The following is a 22057-nucleotide window of genomic DNA, read 5'->3' as shown; positions in this document are numbered from 1 at the left end:
GGTATATAGGGATAACTTAGCAATACAATTTTTTTGACAAAATGTCACGTGACCTTGGTGACCTTTGACCTCAAATATACATATTTGTCCAAAACTCAGTAACCACAAGTGCTACACCCTTCATATTTGGTATGATGGGACACCTTATGACGCCACATATTGTACCTCATTAATTATGTGCATATCTAGTTTTGAGCGAGCCAATGACCCACGGTGTCCACTCAAGTCTCACTTTGATTTATCCTTCTTCCTATACAATATTCTGAAAGCCTTACCATTACCAAGACTATATGCATGGCATACAATGCTGTTTTTGAGAAAATAATACAAATGTCGACTAAATTTCTGATGTGCACGATAACTTGATACACGGACCTTAACCTCACTTTCATTTAATAATTGAATATTTGTTCGACTAAAATCCCTTTCCTTCTTTGTGACAACACCATGTTCCCACCACTCATCTTTAAAATCACCAACAGCTTAAATAAAAAATAGCGTCAATGACACTGTAGCTCCCATCCTGGACTATTTAGTGTTAGTGTTTGTTCTCTGGTCAGATATTTGAACATGTGTGAAAGGGATAAAGTGCATGAAGTGAAAATACTTAAATGTAATGTACTGGAGACAGTGAAATATGTTTAATGTATTTATTCAGAATATAAAATGGAAAAAATACAGAATTAGATATATCGAATACTGTGATACAACCATTAACTCAACAAGTCATTTACAATGACATAGTCCCCACTTGTAATAGGAGTATTAGTCTTGATGGGGCAAATGTGGTCATTAAGAAGTATCACTGGAGTGTATATATTGACATCTATGGGCACATAGGTCTATGTCATTGTTCCCAATTTGAAACACATGAGGCATGTCTAAGTTATGGTTCTAAATCGGGAAAAAAGATCAGACCTCTAGCAGTATTGGCCAGCCAAGAAATACATATGCACATTATAAATGAGGTACAAGATGTGACATCTTAAGGTCTAATATCCTATCAAAATTGGAGGGTATAGAACTTGTGGTTACTGAGATATGCATATATATGTATAGTCAAGGTCAAAGGTCATCGAGGTCACATGACATTTTGAAAAAAAAAAATTACACTGCTAATTAATCCCTATATGCCAAAAAATCAGATCTCTAGCTCTATTCGCTTGCCCAGAATTAGATGTGTACATAATTGATGAGGTAAAGCGTGTGTTGTTATAGGTCTCCCATCCTACTAAATACAAAGGACATAGCACTTGTGGTTACTTATTTATTGACATAAACATATCTTTCAGGTATAAGGTCATCGAGGTCACATGACATTTTGTCAAAAAATTTCTCTCCTATAGTTATCCCTATATACCAAAAATCAGACATCCAGCTCTATTGGCTTGCTCAGAATGAGATATGTGCATAATTATTGAGGTACAGTATGTGGTGTCATAAGGTGTCCAATCATACCAAATATGAAGAGTGTAGCACTTGTGGTTACTGAGTTATGGAAAAATATGTATATTTGAGGTCAAAGGTCACCGAGGTCACGTGACATTTTGTCAAAAAAAAATGTATTGCTAAGTTATCCCTATATACCAAAAATCAGACCTCTAGCTCTATTGGCTTGCTCAAAATTAGATATGCGCATAATTAATGAGGTACAATATGTGCGTCATAAGGTGTCCCATCATACCATACATGAAGGCTGTAGCACTTGTGGTTACTGAGTTATAGACAAATATGTATATTTGAGGTCAAAGGTCACCGAGGTCACGTGACATTTTGTCAAAAAAATTGTATTGCTAAGTTATCCCTATATACCAAAAATCAGACCTCTAGCTCTATTGGCTCGCTCAAAATTAGATATGCGCATAATAAATGAAGTACAATATGTGGCGTCATAAGGTGTCCCATCACAACATACATGAAGGGGTGTAGCACTTGTGGTTACTGAGTTATGGACAAATATGTATATTTGAGGTCAAAGGTCACCGAGGTCACGTGACATTTTGTCACAAAAATTGTATTGCTAAGTTATCCCTATATACCAAAAATCAGACCTCTAGCTCTATTGGCTCCCTCAAAATTAGATATGTGCATAATTAATGAGGTACAATATGTGGCGTCATAAGGTGTCCCATCATACCATATATGAAGGGTGGTAGCACTTGTGGTTACTGAGTTATGGACAAATATGTATATTTGAGATCACAGGTCATCAGGGTCACATGACATTTTGTCAAAATATCCGAGATATCTGCTTGAATGGATGGACTCACGGATGGACGAACAGACGGACATGACCCAATCTATAAGCCCACTGGACTTCATCCGTGGGGACTAAAAATTGTGTCACTTCATCCTTTTTGCAATATGAATACGATGAGAAACTAAATTTTTATTTTTCGTGGCCTTATACATGGGAGTCTATGGAGATCTGCCTTATACATGGGAGTCTATGGACGTGTAAACTAAAAATATGCAAATTTCACCACGATTTGCCCAAATTTGGGAAAGGTCACTCCTATGCACTTCCATACCAAGTATCAAATCAATCGGACTTGTGGTTTCAGAGAAGAAGATTTTTTGACCAAAAATGGGAGAAAATTACAAAAAAAATCATGAAAAATAGCAAGTCCAAGATACTGACCCAAGATGTGCACAATCATTTCATGTCAGCCCAATTAAAGTACTTACATGCTAATTTTTCATGTAATCTGCTCAGTGGTTATTGAGTTTTTTCAATTTTGACTGTTTTTACATTTTTTCACTTAATTTGCATATTTTTGGCAATGACAACTTCATTTGAACAAAATCTCATCTACAGCCCATCATCCATGTACACACCAAATATCAAGATGAAATGTACAGCGGTTTTGGAGTTTTTGATGTTGACGGACAGACATACAGACATACAGACATACAGACATACATACATACATACAGACATTTCCCTAGCCTATAAGAATAGCTTCCATTGCCATATATACATATGGCTATGGGAGCTAGAAACCTACAGCTTTCGGCAAACATGAATATAAAACAGGAGTAGTCTACGTATATTAAATGTATATAACGTACATTTATTCATTTGGATGCTGAAGCCTGCTTTCCATCATGGTTAAAATTTACATCTACAGTGCCCTGACTCTAAATAAATTCAAACTATCAGCCTCTTAAAAAGTACTAGTGATGATTCTTCCCCATTGTCGTTCTTTCCTTCGATCTAAAACCTGATACCATTGGTTCACTTAAAGGCAAAGTTAGCCTACTTGTACACAATTCTTGTGGTGTATACCATAGACAGAGATAGTCGAGAAACCATACCATAGACAGTCGAGAGTTTCTCGACTGTCGATGTGTATACTTATTCGAAACCAAATTTGGCCATCTTGTTGTTGATTGGTCGACTCATGAAGCGGTCAGACTTTTTGTAGGCGGCGATTCTTGGCAGTTCCTAGTACCATGGTACAAGAAAGAAGATGCATCGTTTAAGTTAACCTTAGTATAAATTACGAGAATGTAGACTAGAGGTTAGTTAATGTCTTTGTAAAACTCCCCTTATCATTATTCTCCGCACAAATGGTTTCAGAAACATCAAGCATGCGTGCAAGAACCTGGGACTATAACACGGTACAATCACCATCAGGTGGTAGAGCAATGCTTTTCATGTAGAAGAAGTATTGTACAAATGTAACTGCGACAACTACATTGAATGGCTGAATGTCGGTACATTTAAATAGACTATACTAACTTGAAAATGATGATGATGATGATGATGATTATGATGATGATGATGATGATGATTACCATTGTATTAGTCCGAAGAGGGCTTTACAGTCTGATAACTATGTCTGGAACCTGTAATGGTGAAATGTTTGACCATCGACCACAAAACACTAAACCACCACAAAGGTAGCTCAAAGTTAAAGGCTAAAATTAACTAGTTGGTCATACCTACCTCAACCCTTGCCATGAAGTCCTGGTGATTTAAAAAAAGAAATATAATTTGATATTGATCACATCAGACACACACTTTGACAATCATACAGTTTACAACTCGAGTAAACTCTGAAGTACCCTGTCTTCAATTACCAGTGAAGAAAATTTTCCGAATTTAAGCTACGAGGATTGATTGATAATTATTACAGGTCGGTAAATTAGTCAATCGGTCATTTAGTATATAAATAATTTATCGTGAGTATAAGCGGACGAGCGAACATGTAGATCGGACAGTAACGATATAAATCCTGTAAATGAAAAGCAAAGCTTACTTGCAAGTTTTTGTGGCTGTCCAGTATTTTGGAATCGACTTCACGAAGTTGGTCCATCAACTCATACATGACGAAATCGACAAAGGTGATCTGTAATAATCAAATATCACATAAAAGTTGCTCATATCGATTGCTGGCAAGATCGACTCTATCTGAAATAGAGACCGGTATCAGTCGTATCGGAGCGGCAATAAAATATTCAAACGCTTGATAAACTACGAGTTTCTTTATCAAGAATGAATATTATGCTTCGTACACGACTTTGAAGAGGAAAAGATAGCCAAGTCAACAAACTGTACATGTGCGATATGTATACCTCCAAGGCAGATTAGTATTAATTTATGCAAATCATATTAATAAGCACTGTTTGGTAGAATTTAAATTTTACCCCAATTATTCAACTACCTCGCATGTACAGAGAAAAAAAGCTTAAGATACAGTATCGGCAATGATGGTCTGACGTAAAAGGGAAAACAATTTATAGCTTACATTTTGACCTGCAAACCATGGGTTTTGTCCCAAAAAATCAGAAAAGTCTTTCAGCAAACCAGCCACAGTCTTCAGAAAATTTTCTTTCATCTCTTCCTGAAATAGAAAACAAAGCATCAATTGACACTTGGCTCGCATACGGTTCGATGTGGCAGGCAAGAGTGAGTATACGTAACTAATACTACCCCTGGGAACATACATACCAACTTTAAAAGCAATCCCACGAGCTATTTCAGAGAAAATGATTTTTTGACCAAAAATGTGATAATTGCCAAAAAATAATACAAATATGAAAATTTCATCACAACTTGAAGAAGCTCAATAAAGATTGCCTCTAGGTACATGAATACCAAGTTTCAAAGCAATCGGAAGAGCGAGCGAAAACTTGCACTAAAAATACAAATGTATGTAAATTTTGCCATAATTTTTACAAATCCAAAGGAAGTCAACCCTACGAGCAAGAATATTAAGTTTCACAGCAATCAAAACGGTACTTTGGGAGAAAATGATTTTCGACCAAAAATGGGCAAAATTGCGCTATGAAAATTTCACCACAATTTGAACAAATCTAACCCAGGTCACCTTCAAGAACCTGCATACTAAGTTTCAACAAACTCTGGCTTGTGGTTAGTTTTAGCAATTTGCAAGATTTCCCCCTTTTCACCTCATATGCATATTTTTGACACTGACATGTTTATTTTGGACAAATTCACAACTCCAACCCTGAGGTGCAACTATACACCAAATACTAAGATGATATTCACTGCGGTTTTGGAGTTTTTATTTGGACGCACGGACATACATCTGCGCGCGTGCATACACACACATATATACATACTAACATACATAGAGGCATACAGACGCCACCGACTTACCATATAAGTTCTTTTTGGTATATATACATATACCAAATGTGAGCTAAAAAATGATGGAATTCAAAGCCGAGATCAGCTGTTCGTATATGATAATCATACATCATCGGATATCTCCGTAAAATGCTTTTATTTTAGTTTCACGACATCATTCATAACATGTTTGAATTTTCAGTGACTGTGAGAGATCCCAAACCACTGACGTACAAAAATACAAGGAAAACTCTTCAATATTTGACGGGAACTTACCCACTTCGGATTGTAGAAATGTCTCACCATCAAGTTTCGCAGATCCATCGACTGTTCTGCCATTAAGTCCACGCGGATTACTTCCGTGTCACTAGTTCCAACTGTTGAAGTGAGAGAAGAAGTTGTAGCAAAAGCCAGCTAGTGTGATGGCACGGTCACTGTGGAGGGACGGTGGTGAAGGGTTGGCTTTGAATTGTCGTGTACGGACGAATATGGTCGACTGAACGATGTTCACGGTGGATGCTCTCTCTTTTGTAATGAAACTTAAATTTATTCGGAAATAAACCTTTAATAGTAGATATATCCACCATGAACATTACATGTTACTTCTTCATTACTGTGAATAAGTAAAGCAAACAAAGAAGGTGAACGCAGCACCTAACGTGTGCACGTCTGTCTAAGCTAGGAAAGAAACGCCCTAAAGCGACAGACAAACCTTCCTTTTCGTGTTAGTGATAGCAAATCTCTAATTTTCGTTTGAGGTTACACAATGAAAAAGCTGTCGCATCAATTTGTTTTACTGACAAAATCGACGAAATTTCAAAGTAAATGTTGCTGGCACGCCATCTTCAAGATATGAGGCTCCATACAAATGGCGATATCCAAATATCTCGGCAGAATAATGAGTTGTAGGGAGCTACATAACCTGAAATGAGCAAGCTGTGCTCGATAATTTTGGTGCAGGAAGCCCGTAAATTTGTTCTTCCTCTCCCTCCCCTCCTTTTACAGCATATTAAAATCAGATTTATAAGCCTTATCAGCACAGCGTATTCTGCACAATATGCAACGTTGTTTACAAATACTTTTTTCGTAATAAAAATTAAGCAACAAAAATAGCTTTAGCCATTTGCAGGCTAACTTGAGCATTCTGAACATGATTTTAGGGATGGGACAAGGACAAACGGGACAAAAGCAATGCTAAATTATTCTTCAAATGTGAATGACAGTTCAGTTTACCTAATACGACCCTAAATACGACCCCGGGGAATACGTCTCGACACAATTTACATGTAACGCGTTGTGGCATTTAACGGCGTTCTTCTTGCGGTCACTATATACATTGAATGACTTGCCGCCAACGAAAGGATCATGCACAAGTTCGTTTGTATTAAGTTGAAATAGTGGAAGTACACACAGTTCGGGCTGGTATAAGAACCTACGAACTTTTTACACACATTTTTGCGAAAATTGAGAGTATTGGGATTGCTCATGCGTTGAGGTTTGGACGAATTTACACGTGACTTACGGAGATTTGCCTTGCGTGCCAGATACCTCAGAATGGCGTTACTTTGCGTCAATTTGACATCTCCATCAATCATGTAGGGAAGCTGTGGGCAAATAATAAAGTGTCTTTGTTGGTTTATATAAACTTGAAGTGTATACTTTATGGCCTGCTTTCAGACAACGTTTCTGATCTTTCACTGTACTGATAAATATGTAAACGTTCTATTACCTTGCATCGTAGACAGTAGAAGCGAGAATGTCTATGCTTGCATACCACATGTATTTGTTCTAATGTGCGTTTCCTACGACACACCTCTATAATTGCATTGTTCAAGCCACAAACGGTCACACGAGTTGATATAACACACTAATAAGGAAGAATCTAATACATGTACATTGACCGAGCAAACTTAACAAAACTCACAAATTCCCCTTGTATACCTTTCATTAGGCCGAAAAAATGTGCTGTTCCGATTACATGGTTTTCAAAAATAGGGTGGGTAGGTAGGTAGGGAATTTTTTTTCATTTTTTTTTTATTTCTCAATGTGCATTTTGTATGCGTTCAAACAAACTTCGTGTGAACAATTTCCTCATGAAATGCACTCAAATTGAATACCAATTTATTAAAATAAAATATTCATCGGTAGAATTGAAGTGTGTGTGGTTTATTAGACTGCCACGGAAATTGATATGGCTGAATTACAGTTCTTTGACAGGAAAGTTGACTGTTTATCCACAGGTAATTCTGACTTGTAAGAACTGACACAACACAATATTTACTGTCTTCAAGGCTGTGTTTCATCTAGGATACTATACCGGGGGGATTGGTCCCCCTCTCCTGGAATTTTCGAGGGGGATTTTAAATTTTTGGGGGGGATATAACTGAAACATTTAAGGACATCTTATGTAAGTTTTAATGTTGCAGTGATGTCACTTGTGATATACATACTACAAGCCATAAATCACTTGCTTACAACAATCCAAGCTGCTAGCTGGCTGCAAACACCATCCTCTATAAGATTTTTTCAAAAGTCAACAAATTTGGGTATCACTGTTGTGAATGTTTAGGGCTTCCACGAGTGGCGGACGGCTCATTAATATTCATAAGCTTTAATATCCCTTAAAATTGTAGAATATTCCCTCATGCTTAAATATTCTGTATGTTTGTTTGCACATATTCTGTAAGTTTCCTTTCATAGGGCTTAATGTACATTCAAACATCAAAATTAACAACAGCCAGCCATTCCCACTGTACCTTCAAGGGATCTTTTTCATTTTTTACTGAACTGTCTGCACTACACAAACCACGAAAAAAATCTATTGTAGTTATAAAAGAATGTTTTGTAGCTTCTGAAAAAAATAAAGTGCTTTTTTGTCACGTTTTTACTGTGCGTATATCATCCCTCACTACTGTAAGTTTGGATCAACATTGCCCTTTGCAAACCAGTGAGCTGTATTTTTGTAGTGACCTAGCTGGTTTTGTAGTTTTGTGCGCAGACTCAGTAGAGCTAAAACGAACAACTTAGAGGGTCAAATTCCTTGTTTTGAACTGGCGTAGTTAAGTTTTTTCGATGTAAGATTTGCTCGAGTTTATTTTTTTCAGTCATTTTAGAATGGGGAAAATAACAAACAGAAAGGATGGTTGTCACCGACAGTTAATTTTAGGGTTTATTTGCCCCGAAAAATGAGTCGGTGTCTGTTCACTGAATTCAAAAACCGGGCCCATTGACACCACAGCTTCCAGGCTTCAATCATCTCTTCCTACCTCCGTGCTTCAATGCACTGAACGCGTTTCTGTAACAGTAAAGTCCAATTTTTTGTGTCAAGTTTACTATTAGAATTATTTTCAGAGTGTTATGGACATTCATATGATGCACAAAACCTTCAGTCTGTCTCCTTTTCTCAATCATACAGAGATGATATGACACAGAAACCTTATCGGGCTAGGGCAATGAACTTTGTGAACGTAACTCTCAACTGGCAGATAGGCTTTCATATGCAAAATCAGCGTACGGAAATTTACACGTGGTATGTTTCAACAGCATTATATTGAAGTAGACCAAAAAGTATCAAAATCGAACTAAAATTAGTTTCAAGTGTTTCACGTTTTTTTATATCATTATTTTTACTTCCTGGTTTGCGAAGCTCTAAAAAGGCTAGGTTCGGGGGGATAAAATTGGGGTAGGTCGGGTAATCGGAACAGCACGTTTTCTTTGGCCTTATATCATACCAGTATATTGATGTTGCAAATACAGCAATCTGATTGGTCGAGACGCGAAAAGAACCGTGGTATATTGGCGATATACCACGGCTGGCATGCGCGCTAGCTCTCAGCTTGAGGAAAATTCCTTTTATGACGTTCCAAGCCAGAATTTCAATATACTGTTATGATATAATAGCAATAAATCACACCAGCGACGGTATACCACTCGATTTTGACCATTTCACTTCATATATGCACTCGCTATCGCTCGTGCATACATGTCATTAACTGGTCAAAATCTCGTGGTATACCATCGCTGGGTGTGCTTTATTGCATAAATAAATCATACTGTTAGTTTTGTATTCGATACTCACATTTGGAAATGGGAGACCTAAAGTGTGTTTCTCACTAAACCAACACTCACGACTGAAATCAGGCGCTGGAAGGCAACAACAGATAATATGACAATACTCAACTATTTAGGCCTACACAGACATCAATTAAATGTGTGTATGTATGTTTGTGAGTATATATGTATGTAATAATGTACATTTATATATAATCCTCCCGTATTCCGAACGAGTGTGGCTGCGTCGCGGACGAGTGATTCCCCGTGTAGCCTCCGTATCCCTACGAGCCGTAGGCGGTGGGGTGTACGGCCGCTACACGAGTCCGCGACGCAGACACATGAGTGAGGAATACGGGGGATTATATATTTATCACATGCATAGACCCAGTTTTCCGTGAATAAACCTTTTAGGAATGATAATAACTGGGAAAGAACAAAGAGACAAAATACTGGACTGTTATCAACAATATTAAGATCATTTCTACTCTTTTTTTATGTTTATTGATGCCTTGTAACGCTACATGTGCTATTAACTCACCTGGTCCAACCTCATATCGTTTCTCCTTGTAATCTATTCCAGCATATTCCACAAGGTAGCGCATTGGCTGTGCCAGCTGTAAAGCAAAACACAGTATCACGTGAATTCACTTCAGAAATTGCGATTAAGGAACAAATTATGTCATGAACCTTTGTCTTTTTCCTTATCATTCCAACTCCTGTCAATTCTGCATTGTGCTTGGTTGTGCACCGTTTACCCAATATTATTGAATAAATACATTCATGAACAATAATATTGGTTTTGACTCGTGTGAGCTCCGTAAACCACCTTCTGTCACTGCAATTATGTTCTGAATGAGATGTCATTTTCAGTGAAAAATTAGTCAGGGTCAGCTTGTTTTCTGTTTGACAAAGCAAACATTGATAGATAGTTGAACGGAGGACACTGGGAGCTATGAAAGCAGGTGTGAACTGACAATGTTCCTGGTGCAGCGATTCTCCGCCTGAACCCACGATGATCATTGATCAAAATCACGATTTGAAATCAGTCTTTTTTAAAGTTGTAAATGTGAACGACTTTCAAAGAAATCGACACGCATTCGGGAAAAGTCGGGTTTGGAAACTTATTGCGGTGTGATGCAGTTTAATTACGCTTTACTTGGTACTACTAGTACACGATTATCAGTATGAAATTCGACGGATCCACCTTTCACAATGGCTTCGTCAAAGATTTATTTTTAAGTTCATGAGTTATTGGTTATATGCAATGAAAAACTGACACTTATCAAGATTAGTTACCCAGGGCGGCATTCATAAAGACATGAGGACAAGGTTGGGTCGCAACATGCACAACCGACCGCTGAGGGCGCATCACATATGGTCCAGGAAGAGCTGTGTAGCGAACGAGGGGCTGTGCCCGAGAGTCTACAACGGTTTGTGGGCCCCCAGCAAAATCAGCATGAAACGTTAGTTATTGGATATCATTGGGGGTTTGGAATGTTTCGGGGGGAGGGGAGAGTGTTGCCCTTGAAAAAAATCCAGTCAGGCATGGCACAGAAAATAAACAGATTACGAGCAGATCTGAAGTAAAATGAAATTTCATGGACAATTACTTTAAGTTTGTCTGTTTGCTTGCTTGTTTGTTTGTTTGTTTTTGTATTTATTTTACTTTCGGCGCGCCTTCCATGCGCCCCATTTTATAACATTTTAAATTTTCAGCGTGTTCCTCGGCCACACCATTTGTATAAGATCTTTCAGTCGGCGCGCCCTTCTGGCAACCTCCTTCACAACATCTTTCATTTTCGGCTCACGACATTTTCATGACATCTACAATGTAAATTCATTACATTTCATTAATGCCCTGAATATACTTTATTAATATTTTGACAGAGATTTTCGCTGTTGTTTTACATGTACCAAGTGTTTCAATTTGAAACAGTCAGTAGCATTATATATTTGCTTTGCTTCTGCTACTGTTTCTCATCCTTACGCCTGAAAATATCTTGAATACTCAATTCAGCTTGTCCATATATGTGTATCCTGCACCGGATATCATGAGACCATTGTTGTTCTTTACAATGACGTGCTAGGGTTATCATGACTTGTCGACTAAGGTGTTTGTTGTGCATATATACTTCCTGCAATCCCCAAATTTGGAATGTTTCAAAAACTACTCTTTATTCAATTTCTAATAATTTTCAGTACAACATTTGTAATGCAATGTGAGGAGGGTTGGACAAGGGCGCAAGAATTTGCCGTCAAATACAGACCTACTTAAAAATGTATTGATAACACCCTTAATTTAGGATTTATGTTGTGCTCCGCAGGGATCAAGAACGCCCAGTTTGACTAATCATGATTGGCAGTAAATATTAACATTTAGAACAGAGGTCAATTCGACATTCTGAAACTACGATTTGTGAAAATATGCGTTCTCTGTATTAAATAGCAGAGCTTTTCAACCTTTTTTCGACATAAAGGCAGTCGCTATACATTGGCAGGTGTCATGTATGAGATTGGACGGAAATTAACGCCGTTCACACGTCGAATTTCTGGAAATCTCGGAGCAAATCGTGTGCGTTTTAACCATAGCGTGGCTTTTTCACATTTGCAGTGTCTTACAATAATCCCCCTTTTGTATTATGGCATTATACATGCTATACGATACACCTGTCAATATCCAAATAGAAGACGCATTCAAAAATGAAGACCCATATCCTGAATTTGAAGTAATGTGGTATTTCTGAAACATTAGAAATCCCAGCTACTTGAGAAGCATATTTACATACAGAGGCTGTATTTCGATACTTTTCGTTAATTTGCATTTCTTTGAAATCAAAAGTTTCCCTATTGGGATAAATTCACTTGTATCTCTTCACAAGGTAATAATGGGCAATGATTTCGTGCCTAATACATCTTGTTTCTTCATTAAAAGTCAAAATAGCCACCACTTGAAATAACCCCATTTTCATGTGTAAAATGCAAAATTTTCTGTATCAGGATGGACGACACCCCCTACGCATTAAAATAAGGACGTGTGGGACGGCTCTGGTGTTGACTCAATCACTTAATCCGCTGATACGGACAGCGGATTAGCAAGTTGGCAATGTTTTCGGAGCAATTACAGTGGTGTATACACAAGTTGGAGATGAGATAAGGACTTGTCGGTAATATAATATAAAGCAGTCAGACGGTGTGGAGTTGAACTCTTTATTTGAAATATCACAGTCAAAATTAATAAAATCAAATAAGGTAAACTGTTGCACAAAACAACCATAATCCCCATCCCAATGGACTTTTATCTTTCCCCAGTGTGTGTACATGCCAACATTACAGTTGGCAAATGCATACGTGTACACGACAAATGTCTCCGCGTACGCGTAGGCGCTAGGCCGTGGTGCCTGCATTTTACTACCGGGACGAGGTGACCACAAACTGTGTGAATTTAATACTGAGGTCGAAACGGACAGGGGTCGTATTAGCTCTGCGTGGCAGGGCTGTGTGTTACCGCCGTTATGGCATCCGTATAACGCCGGTAACACACAGCTCTGTCACCCAGAGCTATAAAGCTTAGGTCGTATGAGCTGCTCCCGACGAGACAAGCCAAGCGACTGGGGCCAGTCTATTTTGTCGTGTCATATGAAGAAAGGCATCCAAACCAAGCAAGAACAGCAAACGTCGGAATTTCAGCGGGATACACGTATTTTATTATTTTTATGAGCCAAATCAACAGCACCCACGGTGTCGTAGCAGGTAAACTACAGAGAAAGCCTGCGCTCGCAACGAGTCCCTGGCGATGACCCCTGACCCAAGCGCGATCGATAGGCCACGTGTACAAACACGAGCAATCGTCTTGTCCCTGGCCGGAGTATTTTTGCCTTCAGGAGTCTGTGGGGGAAGGCCAAAAAATTCCGAAGGCCGCCGGAGACTAGACTACACGGGCAACGACGCCGCCTCAGTTGCATATTTTGTACATCCATGCATACATGAGTCTCCATGTACGTCCACAATGTATGATACACAGAGGGGTCTGTGATGTAATCAATCGAGACGTCGTTGACATTTCACCAAGGTCGCCGTCGCGGTCCATTTCCGCTAACGCTACATTCCACTGGCTCAATACTAGTCTAGGCGGTCAAAATTACTGGCACCATGGGTGAACACTGGCTTAGTTCGATTATACATGTATACACAGGTACGCGACTCGTTGCTTCGCGATCGGTACTGATTCACAGTAAAAGAGAGAAAGCTTTCTCTGTATCAGCAACGATCGCGCAGAGACGTGTCGCCTGTGCATGTATGGCCCTTGTTCTGCGTGGAAGGCCTTGTGTTACCGACTGTCGGCCTAACCACATGCCCATGGCCACGCAGAGCTTAGCTCCATTTATGGCCCTGTTACAAAAGAGGTTGGACCTCATATCTCCATGGCCCGCGGACTCCACGGCATCATATGAAGTGTGGGTCTCCTGTGTCCTGCTTAAATGATCAAGCAACTGAAGAGTTCGACTTGCTGCTATCCATACGCTGCAAATCCGCAGCGACAGTGGAACACGGTCTCTGCACCGTGAGTGGAACTAGACATGGCTGGATTGACCTCATTTCATGGTGCCACTATAGTGTAAAAGCGAAAGTGCTGAGTGCAAGAACGTTATTAAGTCGATGTGACAACATACTAACGCCACCAATAGGTCAATGTGACAGGATACTCACGCCACGAATTTTCCAATATGCAATTAAGACTGGCATGGTGACTTCTTATCTTATGCAACGGGATATGGTACTATATCGATTGACAATCAACATACTTGAGCAGAGCATCATGGGAAATGTGTATTGTAGTTGGTGGGGAGGGCGACCGTGACTGGAATGTGTGGTTCAATCATCGTCGTAAACCACATGCCTCTTTACGGCAACAGCTTAGCGCTACGGAACGGAAATCATGGTCTGGCTCGCGAGAATGGGTTCGATACACGGCGGCGGCCGTGGTAGGTATTAGGGAGCGCTCAGTTATTATGGCCCGGGATGGGCCGGCAAATTCTAGATGCGCATCAGTCAAAATAAGTGAACCCCCCTATCCATTGTACCAAAAACTTGATGACCCCCTTTTAAGATGACAAAAATTTCATGACCCCTCCCCCATTGCTTGAGTAAAGCTGCACACACAAACACCTCGGGGGTATGGAGCAATAGAATCCCCCAGAAAAGAGCTTAGATTTTTTCAAATGACCTTCCTTACAAAAACTCAAAAGGTGTTAATGATCAGATTGCCCCTTCTGACTTGCTATAATTTTGAAATTACCCCTCAAAGGGGTGGACAGAAATTACTGGTGGATCGCAATATTTTTGCGCACGCCTGTGTGTACAAAATGTTGATATTTGGATTTAATTAAAAATCAGCTGTTGATAATGTTGATTCACCATACATGGTATACATATATTTTCTCATACATGTATGAGAAATCTAGTATGTAATACTTGTTCAATGCAAAACTATATCTGTGCATTTATAGATATTTGATAATTTACATAAATGTACTTAAATGAAATAGGGTTGTTACAACTGGCATGCGGACAAAAAGTTTGACCTTAGAATTTCACCAAAAATGTTCATTCACTATACATGGGAGTCAATGATAAAATTGTGAATAATTTTTTTCCCATGAAAAACTTTGTATACTTGTGCATACAGATGTTCAATTATTTTACTTGATTAGAATATGATGGTTAAAGGTGCATATTATGTGTACAAGAAATATGATTATGGAACTTCACTGAAAATGTTCATCCACTATACATGGGAGTCTATGAGTCAGGAAAGTATGAATAATTTTTTTCCAATACAAAAATAGGTAAACCCATGTATTTATGTACTCTCGATTATTGATATCAATGTGCTTGATTAGATTAGGGTGGTAACAAATGGATGTGTTCGCCAAAAATTGGATTTTGGAATTATACCAAAATGTAGATTCACTGTACATGGGAGTCTATGAGAAAAATGAATAATTTTTTTCCGATACAAAACTATCAAAATCTGTGTATTTATAGACATTTGATAAGTCATTTTAAAGTACTTAGCCTAGAATGGTTAAAGGCTGATATGTGTGCAAGAAATTGGATTTTGGAAGTTGAAATGTTGATTCACTATACATTGGAGTCTATGAGAAAACTAAGAATAATCTTTTTTAAATGCTAACTAAATTAATTTGTGCTTTTATAGGTGTTTGATAATTGATACAAATGTACTTGATTCAAATAGGGTATTTAAAAGTTCAGATGTGGACAACAATTATGATATTGGAATTTCACCTTAAAGTATTATTTAACTTTCATGGTACTTGTAGTCTCAGTACAGGTAACTGTTAAATAATTTCCCTGACAAAACTTCTTATATCTCTGATATGTAAGTAATAGGAATTGTTCATCGCCCTCAGTGCAGTGAGCTTAATTTACAATAAGACAAGCCTCAGAGTTGTCAAGTCAAGATGTTCATGTGACAGATAATTATACTTTTGTTCAGATTTACAGGTGAATAACTTCAGAGAATGAAATCATGCAACGAATCATTTTTGTTTCCCAGAATATTTCTGAACACTGAAACTGCTTTTTGACGGGACGGATACTTATGAAAATTAAGTGACCCCCCCCCCTTGAGCTGTTTGAAAAATACATGACCCCCCTTTGCAGTTCTCAAATTTGAGGTGACCCCCTGGATTTTGCCGGCCCACCCCCGGCCATAATAATTGAACGCTCCCTTAGAAGAATGCATACCATGGTGGCACGGTGGCCGCATAGGGTACAGGGGACAGTCCTTATCTTCTCTCCAACTTGTGTATACACCACTGTAATTGCTCCGAAAACATTACCACCTTGCTAATCCGCTGTCCGCATCAGCGGATTAAGTGATTGAGTCAACATCACAGCTGCCTCACACGCATTTAATGGTGTGGGACGGCTGCGGTGTTGACTCAATCACTTAATCCGCTGATACGGACAGCAGATTAGCAAGTTGGCAATGTTTTCAGATCAATTACAGTGGTGTATACACAAGTTGGAGAGGAGATATAAGGACTTGTCGGTAATAATAAAGCAGTCAGACGGTGTGAGTCGAACTCTTTATTTGAAATATCACAGTCAAAATTAATAAAATGAAATAAGGTAAACCTTTGCACAAAAAACACATTCCTCCCACCCCAGGGGACTGTCCCCTGTACCCTATGGTGGCCGCCGTGTATCGAAGCACATGTGTGGTCAGCATTGTGCAAGGGTTCACTTCAGTAAGGGATGGCCCATTTGATTTCTTGGGGGAGGGGGGCTGGAGGAAACTGGGTATGGCGACATTTTTTTTTGGTACCTACCCTGGTAGATTTTTTTTCCAGAGGTTGCTTGAAAGCAAAAATTTTTTGACTAGTCGAGTCAAAGCATTTTTTTTCAAAATCAAAATCAGTCGTTAAGTTTTGGTAAACTAAAGAAACTCATTACCATAATAATCATATTTGTTGCTATGCAAATTTGTCGCCAATCTACCAGAAAATCCTGGGGAGAACACTGAAGTAGGTATACCTGTTTTAGGATAGTTTGATCTTTTGGTATGCTAATTATTTGTTGTTGTAAAGGTCAGTTTGTCGTTTCTTGCATGTTCTTGCAATATTTTGTTTTAACAGTTCATGTACTGAGTTGACTTTCATATGTATCACTTGAGTTATTTTATCACATCTGTTTTTTAGGTCGGTAACGTACCAGAACGGACAAGGGCCTAGTATTTTTATGGCAATGTGAATGGCCTCTTATGAGCTGATATCTTGCAATGTCCATTTTTCATTAATTTTTTGGTCATTTTCTTTATTTTTTTTAAACAATCTTCTTTCAGTTTTGTTTAAATCATGGCAAAATTAGTCATTTTGGTCAAAATAAAAAGTAATCAGAATCTACTCATGTTCTTTCTTTGAAATATGGTTTTATTGGGGTATTCTTATTATGAAGTTTAAAAATTATAGTAAAATTAGCAGTATCATACGTTTCGGCAATGTTTTTCATCATTTTAGTCATTATTTTATTCAAATCCCTAGACATCAATCAACATCAATGTTTAAATCATGGCAAAATTAGTCATTTTGGTCAAAATAAAAAGTAATCAGAATCTACTCATGTTCTTCTTTGAAATCTGGTTTTATTGGGATATTCTTATTATGAAGTTTAAAAATTATAGTAAAATTAGCAGTATCATACGTTTCGGCAATTTTTTTTATCATTTTAGTCATTATTTTATTCAAAATTCCTAGACATCAATCAACATCAATGTTTAAATCATGGCAAAATTAGTCATTTTGGTCAAAATAAAAAGTAATCAGAATCTACTCATGTTCTTTCTTTGAAATATGGTTTTATTGGGGTATTCTTATTATGAAGTTTAAAAATTATAGTAAAATTAGCAGTATCATACGTTTCGGCAATTTTTTTTATCATTTTAGTCATTATTTTATTCAAATTCCTAGACATCAATGTTTTAATTGGAAAACGAGTTTAAAGTTAATATCTAACAGGTAGACATCGGTGGACTGTTAGAAAAGTGTTTCAAAGAGATTTACGTGCTTTGATAGTTAAATATTTTCAGTTAAAAAATTTGTAAAGTTGTTTGAGTTTAACACAGTTAATTGTTAATTTATTCTTTGATACTTTTTACGAAGGATTTAATTAAATACAGTGTATGTATTTTTGATTTTGTTACTATCAGGAAGTTTACAAAATCTTATCCTTTACATTTCCAGTCATTGTTAATAGTACACCACCGAGGCAATGTCAACAAATGCGACTGGAGACTTGAGTTAAAGCAATTACACACCAAATAAATAACACAAATCATACATATTTACCGATGGCAGATTAATATTCTTTTCTTCACCATGAAATATCTGATCAGATGGCATACAACATGACATTGGCATTCACCGGTTGTTTTGTTTTCAAGTAAACCGGTGCCCCTGTGATAGAGGGACCGTGATAAATCCATGACAAAGTGTTAAACTTTAATAGACATATATCTATTATAACGTGTTACAGCTTCGTGATATTTATTTGTTTATCGATTTTAATCTCTTTTGTAGACTTGACAAACATCCTCACGTTTGGTCTAACACTGGCAGCATTGCATTCATAACACAGCCTTGCAGTCGGGGAGTGCAGCAGCAGAATACAAGTGTACGGTCAGCTGTATGCCCTGTCACTCCTCACAGACAGAGTGACCGTTATTCATGCTACTGAGAAGAGGTTTCTGCTTCTAGATACTCATTCAAAAATGCCGCCGTAGGAGCCAGCTCCAAAGACGATATAATTCTGTTTTCAAAGATTCTTGTTCAAAATTGCGGTCATAGGCGGCAGCTCCAGAGACCACTGAGTGCTGGTCTACCACCCAAGGGTGCATCACAGCAATTTTTTTAGGCTTCCCTTCTGCAGAGAAAATTTTTTCCAGCATTTGGCCGGCAACATATTTTTATTCGAAAATCCTCCAGCCCCTTCCCAGAAATCAAATGGGCCACCCCTAAACGTCTTTGAACAGTATATATGTGCTATATTGTTAGAAATATAATTTTTACTATAACCCAAACGGGATTCGAACCCACACACTCACGGCAACATCGCCTAGCTGCTAGGCCCCACACAAAACCAGTCGGCCACTGCTTCCAACGAAAATGATACTATTGTCACGTAGCGTGGTTGTGAAGTAGGTATTGTCGGATACGTACTCTCCGTGGCGTTGAACTTCAGGCAGTATAGAGACGGCAACAGACACACGAATATGCTCTAAGTCGTCGCACTTTATTAAGGTAGAACGCGCCTCGGGGACAGAAATTCGGGCTTTCAAATTTTATCAATTCTTTTCTGACCTACCACTTGTTGGGGTCATTTTGAAGCTCTTGATGAAAGAAAAGTTTTCACCGTCTTAGTTTTTCGAAAATCGAAAATTTAGCTTTCCCCCATAGCATTAACACAGGGATAGCGGCCATTTTGAATTTCAAATATCGGGAAAGTTCAAGTAATTTGTAACTCTAGTATCAAAGTTTGCATGGTGACCCTGATTTTGATTCTTGCTTTGGTAAGAGAATGGTCGAAAGTTTCACTGAGGAAAGTTTGAGCAAAAGTCTTTCACTTTCGAGGTGCATATTACCTTAACTGAGTAACACAAGTTACACGGTAAATACTTCTATGACCTACACTAGTCGTCAGGGTCACGGTTGAACGTTGTCTCGGGGCGTCGCGTGTAATGTTCGTCTAACATGTCAAAATGCACAGTTTATATTGAGTTTCAGAAACTGCAAAGCCCGCTGCAAAGTCATGGGTCTATAATTAACTAAAAATAATCGGGTCTCAGGATCTGCAAAGTCATGCGTCTATAATTAACTAAGAACAATCGGCAAAGTCAAATCGCTCTTGGTTAAGGGAGCGTCATTATTTATGGCCTGGGGGGTCGGAGGAATCTGAGGGGGGGTCACTCAAAAAATCGAAAGCTTCAAGGGGGGTTGCTCAAAAGTGGAGGAGAACGAGAAAGGGGGGGGGGGCTACTCAATTTTTTGACATGTATTGAAGCATTTAGTGGAGTTACGAATTAATACAACAATAATAGTAAAGATATGTATATTCATACCCGGTATTTGTGTACACACACACACACACACACACACACACACACATAATATATATATATATATATATATATATATATATATATATATATATATATATATATATATAAATCATAATACAGGTGGTTTCAAGTAGAAACTAAAATCTCATTACACTATGTGTTTCACGTTATTGTGATCTTCAGACGAGAATGATCGGCTATTCGACGTGGCAAGCCTTATGTTAGAGGCTAGTACTGAGTACATTTTTCAGTATTTCCTGATTAAAGATTGATATACTTGCCTGATCATTAATGAGAAACGTCTGCTTTCTATATTCTATATTCATAGGTTACCGATAGGGGAAAATGTGTAAAGGAATATTCTGATGCTATAACCTTTAAAACCAGTTGAATGCCTTGACAACAAACCCATCTTTTATTGCAGGAAAATAATTATAAATAATAAATGTGAATAAATGTATGTGTGTCGCTATTTTTTCGGTTTCAAAAAATATAGTTGAAATCAGTGAACTGAAATATAAGTTTTGGAATACTGTCTCAGATTTATTTTCCATAGAGTTTTTATACGACAAAAATACTCCCAAGTGCCACCAAAATAACACCATTTTAACCTCTATTTTTCAAAAGCTCCAATGGCAGGAGGGGGGACACCCCCCTCCTGACCTCCCCCCGCGACCTTTCGCACCACATCTTCCCCCTCTTGAAAAAAAATCCTACAGAATAACTGCATGTCACCAGAGCACTTGATACAGACCTGTACATCAGCCCCTGCAACAGCAATTGGAACCTCCTTCCGACAAAGACCTATACCACAGGGTTTAACTTTAATCAGGGTCTGTACAGGGCCTGTCGCAGCAGCAATCCATTTTACTGTATAGATATTTAACTTTCCCAATTTTTTTTAGGGGGGGGGTAGGGGGGTCACTCAAATTTTCTGTAGCAGAGAGGGGGGTTACTCAAACACGTCATGGTTGGCAGGGGGGTTACTCGAAATTTTGGAGTTTCGAAAGCAATTCCTCCGACCCCCCCCCCCAGGCCGTAAATAATGACGGCTCCCTAAGTACAATGTCAAACTGGGGTAAAGGTCGTCCAGGCATTGATAATGACTTCAGGAGTTCAAACAATAAAAGGTCATGAAAACGAACACGGGAGATAACGTGCAGGGTTACTGTAGGTCGTTACAGTCAAATTCAAAGGTTAAATTCTAAGCATTTGTATGGTTACGTCACACTATGTTGGACCATGGAGGCTACCTTGTTATAAGACACCGTACATGAAAGCATAGACCTTAGTATATCTCTAGGGTCTTTTGAAAAATACGTCTTTTACCTCATTAGCTGCTTACAAGATATTCGGTCAGGGCGATAACACCCCCTCCCCTGCGTTGGTGATCGGTTGAACAAATTAATGATGGGGATTAGGGGGGGGTAATTTCCTAACACATTTTAAATTGAACAATAAATAATCACAACTGAAAATGGACACTTACTTTGTAATGAAATGTACAGGGTCGTCTGACAGACCCATTTAGCACTCGTCATACGGGCCCCGAGAATGAACTTGAAGGAAGGATATGGTGTCCTAGAGCTGTCGCCGATAAAATAAGTCAAAATTATTAGTGTTTTTATCTTTATGTTACTAATCATTTTAAAAGTGATTTTTTAACAAATGAAATCGCGTTAAACGAAGCAAAAAAAACGATTGCAAATAAGACAAAATAATTTTTTTTTAAATCATGTTTTTAAAAGAAGAAATCAAATTATAGA

The 22057-nt window shown here is 38.2% G+C and overlaps 1 protein-coding gene across 1 annotated transcript; it reads right to left on the bottom strand.

Annotated features, from left to right (window-relative positions):
- Window positions 1-3049: 3049 nt before the first annotated feature.
- On the bottom strand, window positions 3050-14494 carry LOC139147388 (glutathione S-transferase Mu 1-like). The gene is made up of 9 exons (XM_070718471.1): window positions 14360-14494; window positions 10191-10266; window positions 9678-9742; window positions 7122-7203; window positions 5876-5976; window positions 4755-4850; window positions 4266-4355; window positions 3953-3973; window positions 3050-3448 (listed from the first exon to the last, which is right to left on the bottom strand). The coding sequence occupies exons 1-9, from the start codon at window positions 14393-14395 to the stop codon at window positions 3359-3361; spliced, it is 657 nt and encodes a 218-aa protein (XP_070574572.1). The 5' UTR covers window positions 14396-14494; the 3' UTR covers window positions 3050-3358.
- Window positions 14495-22057: the final 7563 nt, after the last annotated feature.

Source organism: Ptychodera flava, chromosome 13 (assembly GCF_041260155.1).
Source record: "Ptychodera flava strain L36383 chromosome 13, AS_Pfla_20210202, whole genome shotgun sequence".
NCBI classification, from domain to species: domain Eukaryota; kingdom Metazoa; phylum Hemichordata; class Enteropneusta; family Ptychoderidae; genus Ptychodera; species Ptychodera flava.
This window is presented reverse-complemented; position numbering and strand designations above follow the sequence as displayed.

Excerpts from the sequence above, each read along its gene's own strand:
- LOC139147388 (XM_070718471.1), bottom strand. The coding sequence starts at position 14,395 with ATGCCAGTCTTAATTGCATATTGGAAAATTCGTGGC. Across the intron at positions 7,204-9,677 it reads TAGGTCTCCCATTTCCAAAT|CTTCCCTACATGATTGATGG; the intron begins GTGAGTATCGAA and ends ATTTGCCCACAG. Across the intron at positions 4,356-4,754 it reads CATGGTTTGCAGGTCAAAAT|ATCACCTTTGTCGATTTCGT; the intron begins GTAAGCTATAAA and ends TGATTATTACAG.